This window comes from Jatropha curcas, chromosome 6, assembly GCF_041381405.1.
Source record: "Jatropha curcas cultivar XTBG-Jc1 chromosome 6, XTBG_Jcur_1.0, whole genome shotgun sequence".
Lineage (NCBI taxonomy): Eukaryota > Viridiplantae > Streptophyta > Magnoliopsida > Malpighiales > Euphorbiaceae > Jatropha > Jatropha curcas.
In genome coordinates, this window is record NC_143156.1 from 12,037,777 (window position 1) to 12,051,813 (window position 14,037).

At 33.5% G+C, this 14,037-nt stretch overlaps 1 protein-coding gene across 3 annotated transcripts; it reads left to right on the plus strand.

The window, feature by feature from the left end:
• The first annotated feature begins 409 nt into the window (after positions 1–409).
• Positions 410–8,614, plus strand: AREB3 (ABA-responsive element binding protein 3). 3 transcript variants are annotated; one of them, XM_020683255.3, is made up of 4 exons: positions 410–619; positions 1,541–2,429; positions 2,576–2,647; positions 8,039–8,614. In XM_020683255.3, the coding sequence occupies exons 2-4, from the start codon at positions 1,629–1,631 to the stop codon at positions 8,117–8,119; spliced, it is 954 nt and encodes a 317-aa protein (XP_020538914.1). In that variant the 5' UTR covers positions 410–619; positions 1,541–1,628; the 3' UTR covers positions 8,120–8,614.
• The last annotated feature ends 5,423 nt before the right edge of the window (positions 8,615–14,037 follow it).

Sequence of the window (14,037 nt, forward strand, 5' to 3'; positions counted from 1 at the left end):
AACTTTAATCTGATTCAGTTTCGATTTGATTTCGGTTCAAAATGAACCGGTGACATGCCTAATTTAAACAGTTGTCGTGATTTTCAATAAATAAAAATTGTGTCCGATTTACTTATTTTGAAAAACTATACTAGTATTACAAATTTCATAAGAAAAAACAAAAATAGAAATAAAAAAAGAACGAAATACCATTAGTTTAAAGAAATAGCGAATGAGCTCTTAAACCGAGAAAAAAAGAAAACTTAAAAAGTACAATCAGGCATGATCGAGCAAATAAGTGGGATTTCCCATGATTACGCATGAGGTCTCCCTCATTTTACCCAATTTCTAATATCTAAACATAAATATTAAAATTGGACCAATTAAACAATTTTTATTTATTCATATAAAATTTATTTTTGAGCATTTTTAGTTTTGGGGAGTTGCTCTCTCTATCTCTCTCTCTCTCTCTCTCTCTCTCACACACACACACACACACACACACACACACACTCTTCAATTTCATTCATTCCTCCTGGCTTCATTAGCAAAAGTAGCTGATTTCATTCCCACCTGAATCATCAAATTCTCTTAATAATCTCAAAATCCCAATATCAATTCAGTCTTTCAGATCACAAAAGTAAGCAATTGATTTTCTTTTTCTTTTTCTTGCTATCTTTCTCTTTATCTCTCTCTCTCTCTCTCTCTCTCTCTCTCTCTCTCATCTAACTTTTTTCTTGAAATTTTTTAAATTTCTTTTTTTCACTTGCATTTGAGATTTTCATTTCTTTTATGGTCTATTAGATGACTTTTGCTTACAGTTGAAATTATCATCTAAACAGATTTTAGCTTTTGCTTTCATTTTAAAGAACATTGGCAATTTCTTGTTTCATGCAGAGTTCCATTTTGATTCTTTAATCTCAGCTTTCTTGAAATGATGGGTTTGTTTGGATGATTCTTTTGGGATTTGGGTTTCGAAGGTTTTCCTCAATGGAGTTTTGCATTTGCATGTGACAGATTACAACTGATTGGTCCTCTGTTCTTATTTTATTTCCTACGAGAAAGTGCGTGTTTGTTTGCTCTGCGTGTGTTTGTGAATGATGCAAAAGTTTCTTTTTTTTGGCTTCTTTGGAAGGTATTCAGATTCCAATGATATATGTATTGGGACATTTTATTTTGATTCTTTTCTCCTTGAATTGTGATCAATGGTTTCTGCGTTGAGGTGGATCTTCTTCTTCTATTATCTAGGGTTTATAACTATTTCTTCGTCAACTTTTCTTCTGATTGTTCTATGTTAGGGATTTTAAGCGGTGTAACGTTTTTAATTAATTCTGCTTGCTTAGTTGAGGTTATTGATTTGGGGTTTCTAGTAAAGGTTGTTAATTAATCCTGATTTATATTTTCAAAGTGTAAGTTTGGGGTGCAGTGGCATTTTATCATCCACTAATCTTGTTTAGTTACATTTAATTATTTGACTGTGATAAATTCTGTTCATTAAATTTTTTTTTTTCTGCTTTGCATTTGATTGGGTATTTCAGGTTCTCGTTTTGGGTTCATGCAGTTTCAAGATAAACTTGGGGCTCGGCTAGTAGAGCTAGTTGTTATTTCAAAACTTTTGAAGCTGAGAATTTGAATGAGTTTCATGTTGAATGGGGATACATACAATGGGATCCCAAGGTGATGGTAGTAGTAATGGAAAGCAGTCTCAGTTCCAGCCATTGACGCGACAAAACTCTATGTATAGTCTAACTCTGGATGAGGTTCAAACTCATTTGGGTGACCTTGGGAAACCTTTGAGTAGTATGAACCTTGATGAACTTCTCAAGAATGTATGGACAGTTGAAGCTAACCAGCCAGTGAATGTGGAAGTTGAGGGAACACAATTGGCCAATCAAACTGCTCTGCAGCGTCAGGCTAGTTTGTCATTAACTAGTGCTCTGAGTAAGAAGACGGTTGATGAAGTATGGAGAGACATTCAACAAAGTAAAGAAAATGGGGAAAATAAGTCTAGGGAACGACAACCTACTTTAGGAGAGATGACTTTGGAGGATTTTTTGGTTAAAGCAGGGGTTGTTGCTGAAGCATCCATGGACAAAAAGGATGGTGGTCCTATTGTGGGGGTTGATACAAGTATAGGACCTCAGTTCCCACAACAAGGGCAATGGATGCAATACCCGCATCCACAGTATCAGCATCCTCAACAGAGTATGATGGGGGTTTATATGCCATCACAGCCACTTCATGTTGGGGCTCCTGCTGTAATGGATGTTCCATACCCTGAGAACCAGCTACACTTACCTTCACCTTTGATGGGAACATTATCAGATGTACAGACACCAGCAAGGAAAAGAGGAACACCTGAAGGTATGATCGAGAAGACAGTTGAGAGAAGGCAGAAAAGGATGATAAAGAATCGGGAATCTGCTGCTCGTTCACGTGCACGGAAGCAGGTTGGCTTTCACTTATTTATCCATCAATCCATCCTAATGCACATTTATTTATTTTAAATATATAAAATGACACATACATTATAAATTATTTACTATATGTTTTGGTTGCTTTAATTCTCCACGATCTGAAAAACCATTGTAAACAGGCTTACACAAATGAGCTTGAGAATAAAGTTTCTCGCCTGGAAGAGGAAAATGAACGGCTAAGGAAACGGAAGGTGAGAATTTTTCTTCTAGATATATATATCATGGTTCATCTTCCTTTTGATTGAATTTACTGGAAACATCTGCTGAATTGCATGCTTTCTTTCTTTTATTTACCCCCTGGATTTTGATGAAGACTAACCTTCTTCTGATTGTTGAGACACTTTATGTTTGAAGAATTCATCATTTGCTGTGGAATGAAATTGTCTATGAAATTGTTAAATCAATTTAGCCTTGGTTGCTGGCTCAATTGAAATCCTATGCATGATTATAAAATCCCACAAAGTGGAAGGACAGTTTCAAAATTTATTTTCTTAGGTTTGTTTGGGAGGAAGACTAAATAAAGGGTATATTAAACAAATACTTTTCTCAACTTATTTCTTCGCCTGCCTCCACTACTGTAATGTAATAATCCATCTTCTCAGTTTATGAACTACATTACTTACTCACACCCATTTGTCAAGATGTGGTACCCTTGCATATGTTAGACCACGTCCTGGTATTGACATGGTCCACATGGAATGTCTTATATATACCATTACCTATTTTTTGACTACAGTAAAGCTCCAATAAATTGTGTCATAAGTAGGAATTTCCCAACATTATTCTATTTGAATCCATTTCATGAGATGTGATAACATTTTATGCCGGTTGTCATCTGCCACAACTTTCCTCCTTTGTCCGGGTTTAAGATTGTCTATATATGATCTATTTGATGCTATAATCATGCATTGGCCTATTTTGAATTTATGTTATTGTAAAAGTTTAAGCCAATATTCTTAACTTTTAGTGCAAATTTGGGCTGCTTATATATCTTAATACTCTCATGTGTAGCTAGAGTAATCTATTTTTTCTTGGTTAACATTCTTGTCCACCACAAAGTATTTGTTGGAAGGAAAGAAATTAAAGTGGATTCAATAATGTATTTTAACTCAAACCAAACTGGGAACAAATTGGAGAGGTTCCAAAATGTGTTGATAGTGACATGCATTTCTTTATTTCAAGGATCCTTGTTGTGACAAATGCAACCTATCAATTAGAGTTAATTTAATCCACTTCTAATCTAATTAAGGATATTGATAATTTCCTATCTTGGTCTGCTTTGTTCATCTACATTTGTAGGGAAGGAATATTGCTAATCCTCTTTCACCCTTTTCCATGGTCATCTTAGGTCAATTTCTAGTCTTTTTTATTTTTCAATTTACTGAGTGATGTGTTAGTTGGTCTTCTTTGGACTTCCTGAAAATAATAGCAATAACTCATCTATCCACTTATCTTTATCGTTGCCATGGTTCTAAGATAATGTTATTTCCTTATTGTCATCATACTACATGAAAATGTTAACCAAATTTCCCCTTTAACATAACTGAGTTTTAATGATTGATAGGAACCTCACAGTTCTTCATTTTCTCCACTATATTACCTAAATCGAAAGATTAACATACTTTTCTTTCTCACCATCTGTTTAGTATTAAAAACTAGACATGAAAAATGGGCGGTATGTGAAATCTCTACCCAATTGAGACTAACCTTTATTCTCATGTTTCCATAAATTTCAATACTTGGGATGCTTACTTCCATTTTATTTTATCTTTTCTTTAAATGCATATATTTTTTTTTTTCCCAAACTGGTGTCATCAGCAAGGAACATTAATAAGGACCATTCTCTTTTAAATATGTCTTATTATTTCCTCCAGTATCAAAGCATGAAAGATAAGAACTTAAGGATGATTTTTGGCATGAGCCAATTGTTAGACAAGTTCTTTTTGATCGCCCCTAATAAATATGTATGCTAGTTACAACTTCATATTTATGTTTCAAAACGTTTCCCATTTATGTATTGTACCATTCTGTATCAACACCGACCATAAATCTTATTTTGGGACAGTTTCATTTGGTTCTTCTAGTTTATAAACACCATTTTGAGATCTTTATTTTCTCTTGATGTTTCTCCATTAATACCCAACATAAGGAAGTTCGTTTTCATACTCTATCTTTAGGGATATGACCAAATTTATTATTGGAGATTATTGACTTGCATCTTCAACCCTATAATATTTTGTTTCTTCAATATGTTTGAGCTCTTTTTGAGATAAGAAAGTTCATTGAAAATTTTCTCCATGTGATGATTCTCTCACAATTTTCCATTTTTTTGGGCAATTGGCATGACCTTTTTCTGACTTTCATAGCTTTATTTGGAGTTATCATTCTCATTTTCTCTTCAGATTATATTAGATGTATGTTCTTTTGGTCATAGATTATAATAGATCTATTATTTTCCTTCCAACTTGGAATTTGGAAAGGCTTAGCATAACTTATAGAAACTTTCTTCATAATGTTATGGAGTAAATGGGTTTCGGACCATATGGAGGAAGTGGTTGATGGTCTGAGTATGATGATTGAAATAGGTGGCTGGAGGGTTGTGATATTGGTGTTAGAGTGGTGTCAGAGTGAGTTGTATTTGAAAAAATTTGCAACTATATTTCAGTAGATATTTATTGATTGAGGTTTTCAAGTTGTTTCAAGATTGTTATTTTTATTTTTGATTGGCTTCTTTGAATTTTGTATCTTTGGAAATGAATCTTTCTTTGGAAAAACAGATTGTTCAGTTTTTGGAAAAAGAACATAAAGTATCAATGGTACTGCCTATAGAGCATGTTATGCTATCCATTAATGGAAAAGCAGTTACCTATTTTTATAGTAGATTGTATGGTGAGCCATAAATTGGGAGAATTAGCTAGCTCATATTTTTTAGTCTTTAATTACTTTATGGCTATTTATAATCAAAACCCTTAATTTACTTATCAGTATTACTTTAATTACTTTAAGACTTCGTTTATTATGAAAACACTCAATAGACAATTTGAAATTTTGATCAATATGTTGCGATCATTAAAATCAAGGGTCAAACCCTTTTAGGAGGCTTTGAAGGAATTTGAGTAATTGATTGCTTCTCTGGTGGAGTGCTTCTCGATACAAGAGAAGAAAAACAACAAGTATATTGAGAAGCATAATATCTTAGCAGTATACAAATTGTGAACCCATTTCTTTGTGTATATTCTTTGATGATATAAGCAGCAGTTTGTTATTTAATTTTGTGGACTGCAGATTTGCAGTGCTAATCATAGATATATACTCTAGTTTGAAATTTTTGACTTGTAATCTTTACATGAGTACACTGAAGAAGCAATTTGTTATTGACTTATAGTTTGTTAGTGATTTCTTAACCTTTATATATGCAATGATTATATAATAGGTTTCACCTTTTTAATTTGTGTACATGGAGTATTAGTAAAGGCTTAACCATAAATTTCACCCTGAAATTTTAGTTTACTTCCAACTTACCCTAAATTAGTCTTTGTACCATGGGCATCTTGACTCGTCAACCTAGTAGCAATTGCACCCTAATTTATTTTTTCACCCTGAAATTTTAGTGTACTTCCAACTTAACCCTAAATTAGTCTTTGTACCATGGGCATCTTGACTTGTCAACCTAGTAGCAATTGCACCCTAAAAGTAAATTAGAGCATGCTGGACTTATTGATTTGTTGCAATTGCATTCTAGAAGCAAATTAAGGTTGGAATTTTGATTGGAATGATGTAAAAATGAACTCCATAACTAACCTAAGCTTAGTTAAATGCAAAACATAACATTTGAATTAAAAAGGAGAATTGATTGTTTTGCGCCTTTTCTCGTCCATCTTAGTATCTCTCTCTGCCCTTTATAGGACTTTAAACGGTGGCTAATGAAGTGGTAAAGGAACCACCATATTTTTTTTGTTATCTTGTAAAGAGTACCTTGAATTACTGCCAAACGCATTGTTTTTAAAATTGGTTCAATTCTAAAATTGAAGGCCTAATATTGATTTTCTGGTTTATTATATGAATACTTGGTTTGATTTTCTTGTTTATTGTTTAAATACTTGGGTTACAGCATTTGTTTCCCCTTTAATTCAAATGGTCTGTTTTGTATTTGCTTTTTTATGAGTCAATTTTTTGTTATTTTAATCAAAATCATAACCTTCATTTGTTTCTAGGGTGTAATTGCAACATATCAATAAGTTTAGTGTACCCAAATTCGCTTTTAGAGCGCAATTGCACCCTAACGTGCAAATTATGGTGTAATTGCTATTAGGTTGGTAAGTTTAGGATGTCCAAGGTACAAAGGTTAATTTAGGGTGAAATTGAAACTACTTGAAAAATTCAGAGTCAAATTGATGGTTAGCCGTTAGTAAAAGCAATAATCATTTGAAAAAATGAAGCAAATTTATGATTTTACTACACAATGGTTTATCATATGACAAAAGATCTGTTACTTTATAATGCAGAAAGAGATGTTAGCATCCTCTTAGGTGTGGGCTAAGATAACATAGTAAAAGAAATGACCCTAAAAGAATAGAGGATATAGGATCACTCAGCATTTGGGCTGACATTGAACTGCAACTAAACACATGGTCCATTTGATGACTAATATTTCTATGGATATGGACAGTGCAACAATTGATTCTGTAATGTTCTTGGTGTTCTTCATTTAGAGGTTGAGCGTGTTCTTGATGTTTTTAATTAAGACAGTTACTATTAATAGCATAATTTAATGTTTACTTTAAGCACCTGACTCGCTTCTTATGTTCTTACTTTACTGACTTTTCTTCATTATTAGCCCGAGTTATGCAACTTGGACTATGTCTTTATTTTTTTATCTCCAGGATCATGGTTTTTCTTTGAATTTTTTATCCTCTAATTCATAGTCTTGTTGACATTTGCTTTTTTTCTGTATCTTACCAATGTTCGGTAGCAATATCTTTGAGATTTCTTATATCTGCTCAACATGAAGCAGGTGTAATATTCACTGTTACTCATGAAGGCATTTCTGTAGCCTTTTTGAAGTCAGGACTGACTTGTTTTCTTTTCAAGCTTGTGAAGGTGTAGGAACTACTCATACTGCTTTATCACTTTCCTTTTTTCTTCTTTAGCGTCTTCTGCCCTTCTATCCTGTCTTTGATTTGCCCCTTCTTTGTCATATTTTTAGCTGGTAAGAACCAGTCCTAAGACTGCTACCAATATCGCCTGACCCTTTTACCTGTTGAACCAAAGCCCCAGTACTTTTATGTCTCATTTTGTGAAAATTTCATTTGAATTATTCTAGTTTATAAACACCATTTTATGAACATTTTCAGATAGATGATGAAAGTGGATGAATACAGATCAAGAATTTGAATTATTCTTGTATTTAATGATCAATTTATTGCACAATGATTCATGCAAGTACAATTACCTGAATAACTTGTCTAATTTTGAAATCTATAAAATAGCATGCCTGTATAGTTCTTCCCCTTTGAATAGAGTAAACTTTTTAATTCAAACTATTTTACTTTATTATGGATTCATTGTCCTGAACTTTACAGGAGCTGGAAAAGATGTTGCCAAGCATCCCCCTTCCTGAACCAAAATATCAGCTCCGGAGAACGACATCAGCCCCATTCTAACATCTATTTGTATGTGGAAGTTTTGTAGATCTTTCTGGTTTGTGCTTTAAAATTTACTTTCAAGAGGGGAAAAAAAGAAGAAAAAAAAGAAGATAAGCAAGGACTACATTCAGTATCAGCTGTTGCTTGTGCTTCTGGCTGTTTACTTCTCTCTATGATGGGGTATTCCTTGTATCTACTCTGAAAGAAATTTGGTTAGAGTTCTTATGGTACATTTTGTAATTTTCGATATTGGATGCAGCTAAATTGTGTAGTTTCAGTTCTTTTACAGATGGTCTGTATAAATGTTAGTTCCTTCTCTTGGCTGCCATGCCATCAAGTGTTAGCTCAGTTATTTTCTGCTATCAGAAAACTAATTATGTGCTCTTTGTTCAGGTTTGAGTGCTGACTGGTGATTTTACTTTACTGATTCTGTATTTGCATTGTGTTTGTAACTTGACATTGTAAATTTTATGCTTGAGAAGTAAATCAAACGATGAAACAAATTTGTCAGAAGTTGAAAGGTTTTTTTTTTTTCTTTCAATTCCATTTTCAAAATTCTACAAAAGAAAAAATAAACTAGTAAATGAATAGAAAACAGTTTGAACTTGGACATTTACCGTGTCGTTTGGCGAATTTCTAGGAATAGACATAAATTTTTGTGAACTTATTTATGGTGCATTTGTTGTCTGTTTCGGAAATTTTTAATCCCTTGTTTGGAAAGAAAATTTTTGAGAAAAGAAAAAATGGAGAAGGGAAATATGAAATCAATTTTACGTAAAGCAATGTAATTTTTTAAATTTATTCATATTTTCCTTTAATACGAAGAGATTCTAATTTTGTGGATTAGTATTTTTTTTTCTTTGATATTTTCTTTATCCTATCTAAATAAGAAAGGCTTATTTTCGTTGGTGTTCTCTAAATTATGGGGGTTATTGCTTAATAGTCTGTAAACTTTTGCAAGATAAGGGAACTTGGGAAGGACTACAAAGATGGGTTTAGGTCCCAAGTACTACAAAGATGGGCTTAGGTTGTTAGAGAGGGACAATGATGTCTATAAGATTTCACTGAATGAGAATAATGTAGGGACCATAGAATTATATGTTGAATAGGGATGACAATTTTATCCGATTCGATTCGATTCGATTTTGTGAGTTCGAATAGTGAATAGATAGGTTCGGGACGGAGTTTGGCAGTATTTTTACTCCCATATTGGATTCGGGTCAGATTCGGACTCAAGAACATTGACATCCATTACCCGTTTAATAAAAATTCAAAAAATATTTAAAATAATTATTTTTTAAAAGAAAATTTATATATATACACCTTTTTAATGATAGTTAATGCTATAATTATATTTAATATTGGCCGAAGTATAATTTCTTCCCTAAACTTTCTTTAAATTGCCATTTGTGTCCCTTAATTTTGCGAGGGACCGCTTGTGCCCTCGAACTAGTGTTTTTTTGTAGCTTTTTCATCTCTTACCACGCTAGATCAGTGGAGTGTAGAGGAAATCGCTATATAGAGCATGGATAGTAATCTTTCTATTTGACGTATAAGAGATGACGGAGTGTAGAGGAAATCGCTATATAGAGCATGAATAGTAATCTTTCTATTTGACGTATAAGAGACGACGTCGTATTGGACTCTATTTATCACAAATCTAGCACCTTTAATTAACTAACTCATCTCCAATCTTCTATCTTATTCTCTCTCTTCGTTTTCCATTTCTTCCAAGAGCAGAAATTAGGATTCTTGTAATTAGATGGAATTCACTTAAGAGTTCCTAATTCTGAGTTATAATTGCAGTCAAGTAGCCGTGATTAAGGTCTTATGCACCAATGCGAACTCAGGAAGGAGGTGTTTTGGTTGCAGGAGATATGGGGTAAGTCATATTATTCAAGTCCTAATTTAACTTTTTTTTTTTTTTTAAATAATGGGGTTTAAGAACTCATTGTTTGGTGTGTTTATCTCAGAAGTCAGGTGCATGTAATTTTTTTTAACCATTGCCAAACCATGTTCAGCATGTAATGATGGGCTTACTCAGGCGTATTAGGGAATATGAAGAGGAGAGAAAGAAGCACAATACTGTGTATCAACTTGGCATTAGTCTTTTTGTTTTGTTTGTTGTGATGGCAATGTGGGATAAAGTGAAGAAATGAGTTATTTAAAATTGCAGTATTGTGGATTAGGGAAGTAGGTTTTAGCCTTCATTTTGAGTAGGATAGACTGACTGTATAGTGGTTTTTGGCTTTGGTGGTTGGCACTTTTTTGTAGTTTGTATTCCCTATATTTATTGGAAGCATTTGCTTTGTAATTTCTAAGTTAGAAATGAAAGTGGTAATATTTTGACAAGATAATCTTCATTATATATATATATATATATATATATATATATATATATATATATATATATAGAAAATAATTAAATATTTATAATATGCATTATTAGTTAAATATTTAAGTTGAACATGTTGCTCTTTTCTTGTAATTTACAATGTAGTAATGTAGATTCTCTTAAATGTAATTAACATAAGAGAACAAATGCAATTTCTAGAATTGGTAAATTTCTATTAACAAAAACCTGAATCCAATACACATATTAAAATGACAAAAAGACTAAATATTGGTACTTGTTTTAATTATTTCATAAGTACCAATTACAATAGACAGAATAGCAAAAATAAATGTGATTGGGGGTTTGCGCTATGCTGGGATGGGCAGTTACTTCCTTATGATGGCTAACTCATTGCAGAAGAGTTGCCTGGTGGTCTTGCAAGTTAGAACTGCCTATGCTGATGTTGCATATCAAGTCTTTGTTGCTGTAGTTACCCAGCAGTTACTGCATTTTTTCCCTTCCACTTCAATCCAGGAGCTTTGAATCCCAAATCCCCAGTTACAACATCAGAGTTCTTCAGCTGTGATCCATGACTTATAACCCTGCTACCATTGTTTAGTGATAGCTGTAAAAAGATCAAAACTACACAAATTACCATAAAAACTAAGCATTTCACAATCCTTTTTTGAATCAAAAAGTTAATTGAACCAATGCAAATATTGACAGCAAATGGTTTTAATAAACCTGATATGTTATTGCACCAGTCCCTTCATTTATGTAAATACCTATTCCTCTAGGGGCAACATGTCTTTTAGCCTGAGAAGCCATTGTTGGCTCTACATATCTCTTTCTCTCAAATGGAGGAATTGGTTGTGTTCCTCTAACTCCAGGGTTGATACTTTGACTTGCTTGAGCTGGGTTTTTTACTGCTACAGCTCTTATATATCTTGTAAAATACATAACAGTAGGTGTAGCAGGAGTTGTGCTTTGTTCAATTGCAAATGAAGACACGGTTAAATACAACAAGTCACCATCTAAACTGCTTAATACAATGAAAGGAGATAACAAAACATGGAATGCATGATTGATCATTTACTGCTATTAGTTGGAGTGAAATTGGTATTTTGTCTTTGAGTTGTTTCCCGTGGTTGACTTGGATTGTTGTTTTGTCTTGCTCTTGGCTGAATTGATATAGTATTTGTGGTTGGAGTTGGTGTTGTAGGCTCAATTGGAGTTGTATTTCTGCTTGAAGTAGCAGCTCCTCTTGGAATTGCAGGGTTGGCATTAATAGTCACCTATACAAAAAATTACCCTATTAGTGTTCTACATGAAATAAATAACATAAAGTAGCAATTGGAAAATGTTTCAATTCATTACCTGAGCTGGAGTTCTCCCTTTATATGGACATCCCCTTTTATTATGCCCTGGATTCTTGCATAGTGTACATGTCATTACAAAACCTCTCTTTGAATGCTTCCTAATTTTCTTTTTTGGTTCATCTTTGTCCCTTCTTCTGTTTATCTTTTTCCTCCTTACTTTTTTTTGCTCAATGATTGGTGGTAGCATAATAGGATTTTTGGTCTTAGGCCAAAGCTTCATCCCTAACATTTGTTGCACATTGAAACCTATGTCCCCTGTCCAAGCACTGAGGGAAAGGATGTTCGAATGACGGAGTCCTTAATTCGGTCAAGCCCATTGGTCGATTCATCATGAAAACTAGAAGGAATTCCTTACGGTTCATAATGTTTGATTAATTAGACTGATTGTCAGGTTGTGGCTTAGTTTAACGCTTAAGTGATGTCGGGTTGGCTCTTTGGAGCGCTTTGACAAGTGTATGATGTGTTAGAGTCACCACCTTAATTTCTTTTTGTTTTTGGAGAAAAGATTAAGGAAAAAACCTCGTGACGGACTCCATTTTCAGTTTGCCTTTTAGGATAAAAGCACTAGCCTCGAATCATTGGGTTCGAGGACTAGGTTTTCAGCTTCTTATTGAAATGACTCAACAGTTTGGGTCATAACCGAGAAATCAAAAGTGTTTTGCATGAATGTCAGTTTATCAATGCATGAACATACTTATAATGCATGGCAATTATAGATAAACATAAGTAATTGAAAAAGCATGTAATTCGGAGGGGAGCCCGACTCTAGCATCGTTTATCGAGGATTTTAGGTCGTGCAACACATTCCCCTAAGTCCTAATCGGTCAGTTTGGTAGGGGCCCGCTATTAAGGCTGAAATCCGTAAGCATGCCTTTGTACCTCGTTTGTATGAGGATCAAGGCGCATAAAGTTCTACCATCGATTAGGATGGTAGGATTTTTGAAGGTGTCACTTGGGGAGTAGGCTTAGAAGGGGTGTCGGGCGGACCGAGCTTTAGTTGAAAATTGGTTTTGTGATTTTGTCGGATGGACTAGGCTTCAAAGCATGCTATGTGTCAGACAAATTGGGCTTGGCAGTTGATAAGATGCCAGAAGGATTGGGCTTAATTAACAAAGATTAAGTTCGAGTGGTTATACCCTTACGCTTGTCACATTGCCGGATCGGAACTCCATGATTAAAACGACCAAGGAGGTCGAGTCTTCCTCCAAATCAAGATAAGGTAGGGCATCAGGACCCTAGTATAGTTTTTATAATATTGTAAATCAAACGGATTAATTAAGAATAAATTAATTAACTAGTAGTTTTGGTCTAAGGTAGACAAAGTGTTAGTGAAAGTCGAAAGTATCGACTTTTGAGTACAAAGTTAGGCCTTAAACTCAACTAAGGAAGAAGAGCAAGGTCAGATTATATTGCCTTAGAATCATTCGAGGGAGAGTGAGAGTTGTTGATAATAGTGATTTTCGCAAGTATACGAAATCGCAACAAGTAATATAGAATGAGTAGAGTATCGTATCCACAGGGATTATATATAGAGTACCAAAATTATGTTAACCTATTATTATTTAACGGCAATAAGGGGGATTATTTTAAGAAAAATAAATAATTAAAAGAGAACAAAAAGAAATTAAGCAACAATATTTGATGAAAATAAATCAAGGATTTAAAGCTACTAGGGATTTTGACTTCACTTAATTCTATCCAATTTATTCTATTAGTTTGATAATCAATTTTAATTGTTTATGTAGGGGAAACAACCCTAAAATCACTAACAAGCTCTCCCGATGTATTGTTAGCTATTTTAACTCGGTCTAATTACCTATCTTCCAATAGCGCAATCAAACATAAATTAAATCATTAAGTTTTATGGTTTGTTTTGTGAATTCATAACCTAAGGTCATTAACTTATGAAAACCCCCCATGAGTCAAACCATATAGCTTCCGCATCAAGTTATTATTCTCATGTAATTAATTACCCTATTCATATCAAAAACCCTTCTCCCGATACTGATTAATGAAATAAATCAATCTAGGGGAGAAACTCTGCCTGGAAGTATTAAGTTCATTAATAAATTATATCATGAACAAGGAAAAGCAAATCTAATATTATAAATTGGAATCAAAATTAAGCTACATCAAATCCCTAGTATGAGAGTTTTAGTTCAACATAGTAATTAAATAAAACTCAATTAAACTTGTAAATATTCTCATAATCAACATGAATA

Bases quoted from the DNA above. Each gene is read 5' to 3' on its own strand.
- AREB3 (XM_020683255.3), top strand. From the start codon at position 1,629: ATGGGGATACATACAATGGGATCCCAAGGTGATGGTAGTAGTAATGGA. The intron at 2,430-2,575 runs GTTGGCTTTCAC...CATTGTAAACAG, and splicing joins GTTCACGTGCACGGAAGCAG to GCTTACACAAATGAGCTTGA. The intron at 2,648-8,038 runs GTGAGAATTTTT...TGAACTTTACAG, and splicing joins AACGGCTAAGGAAACGGAAG to GAGCTGGAAAAGATGTTGCC.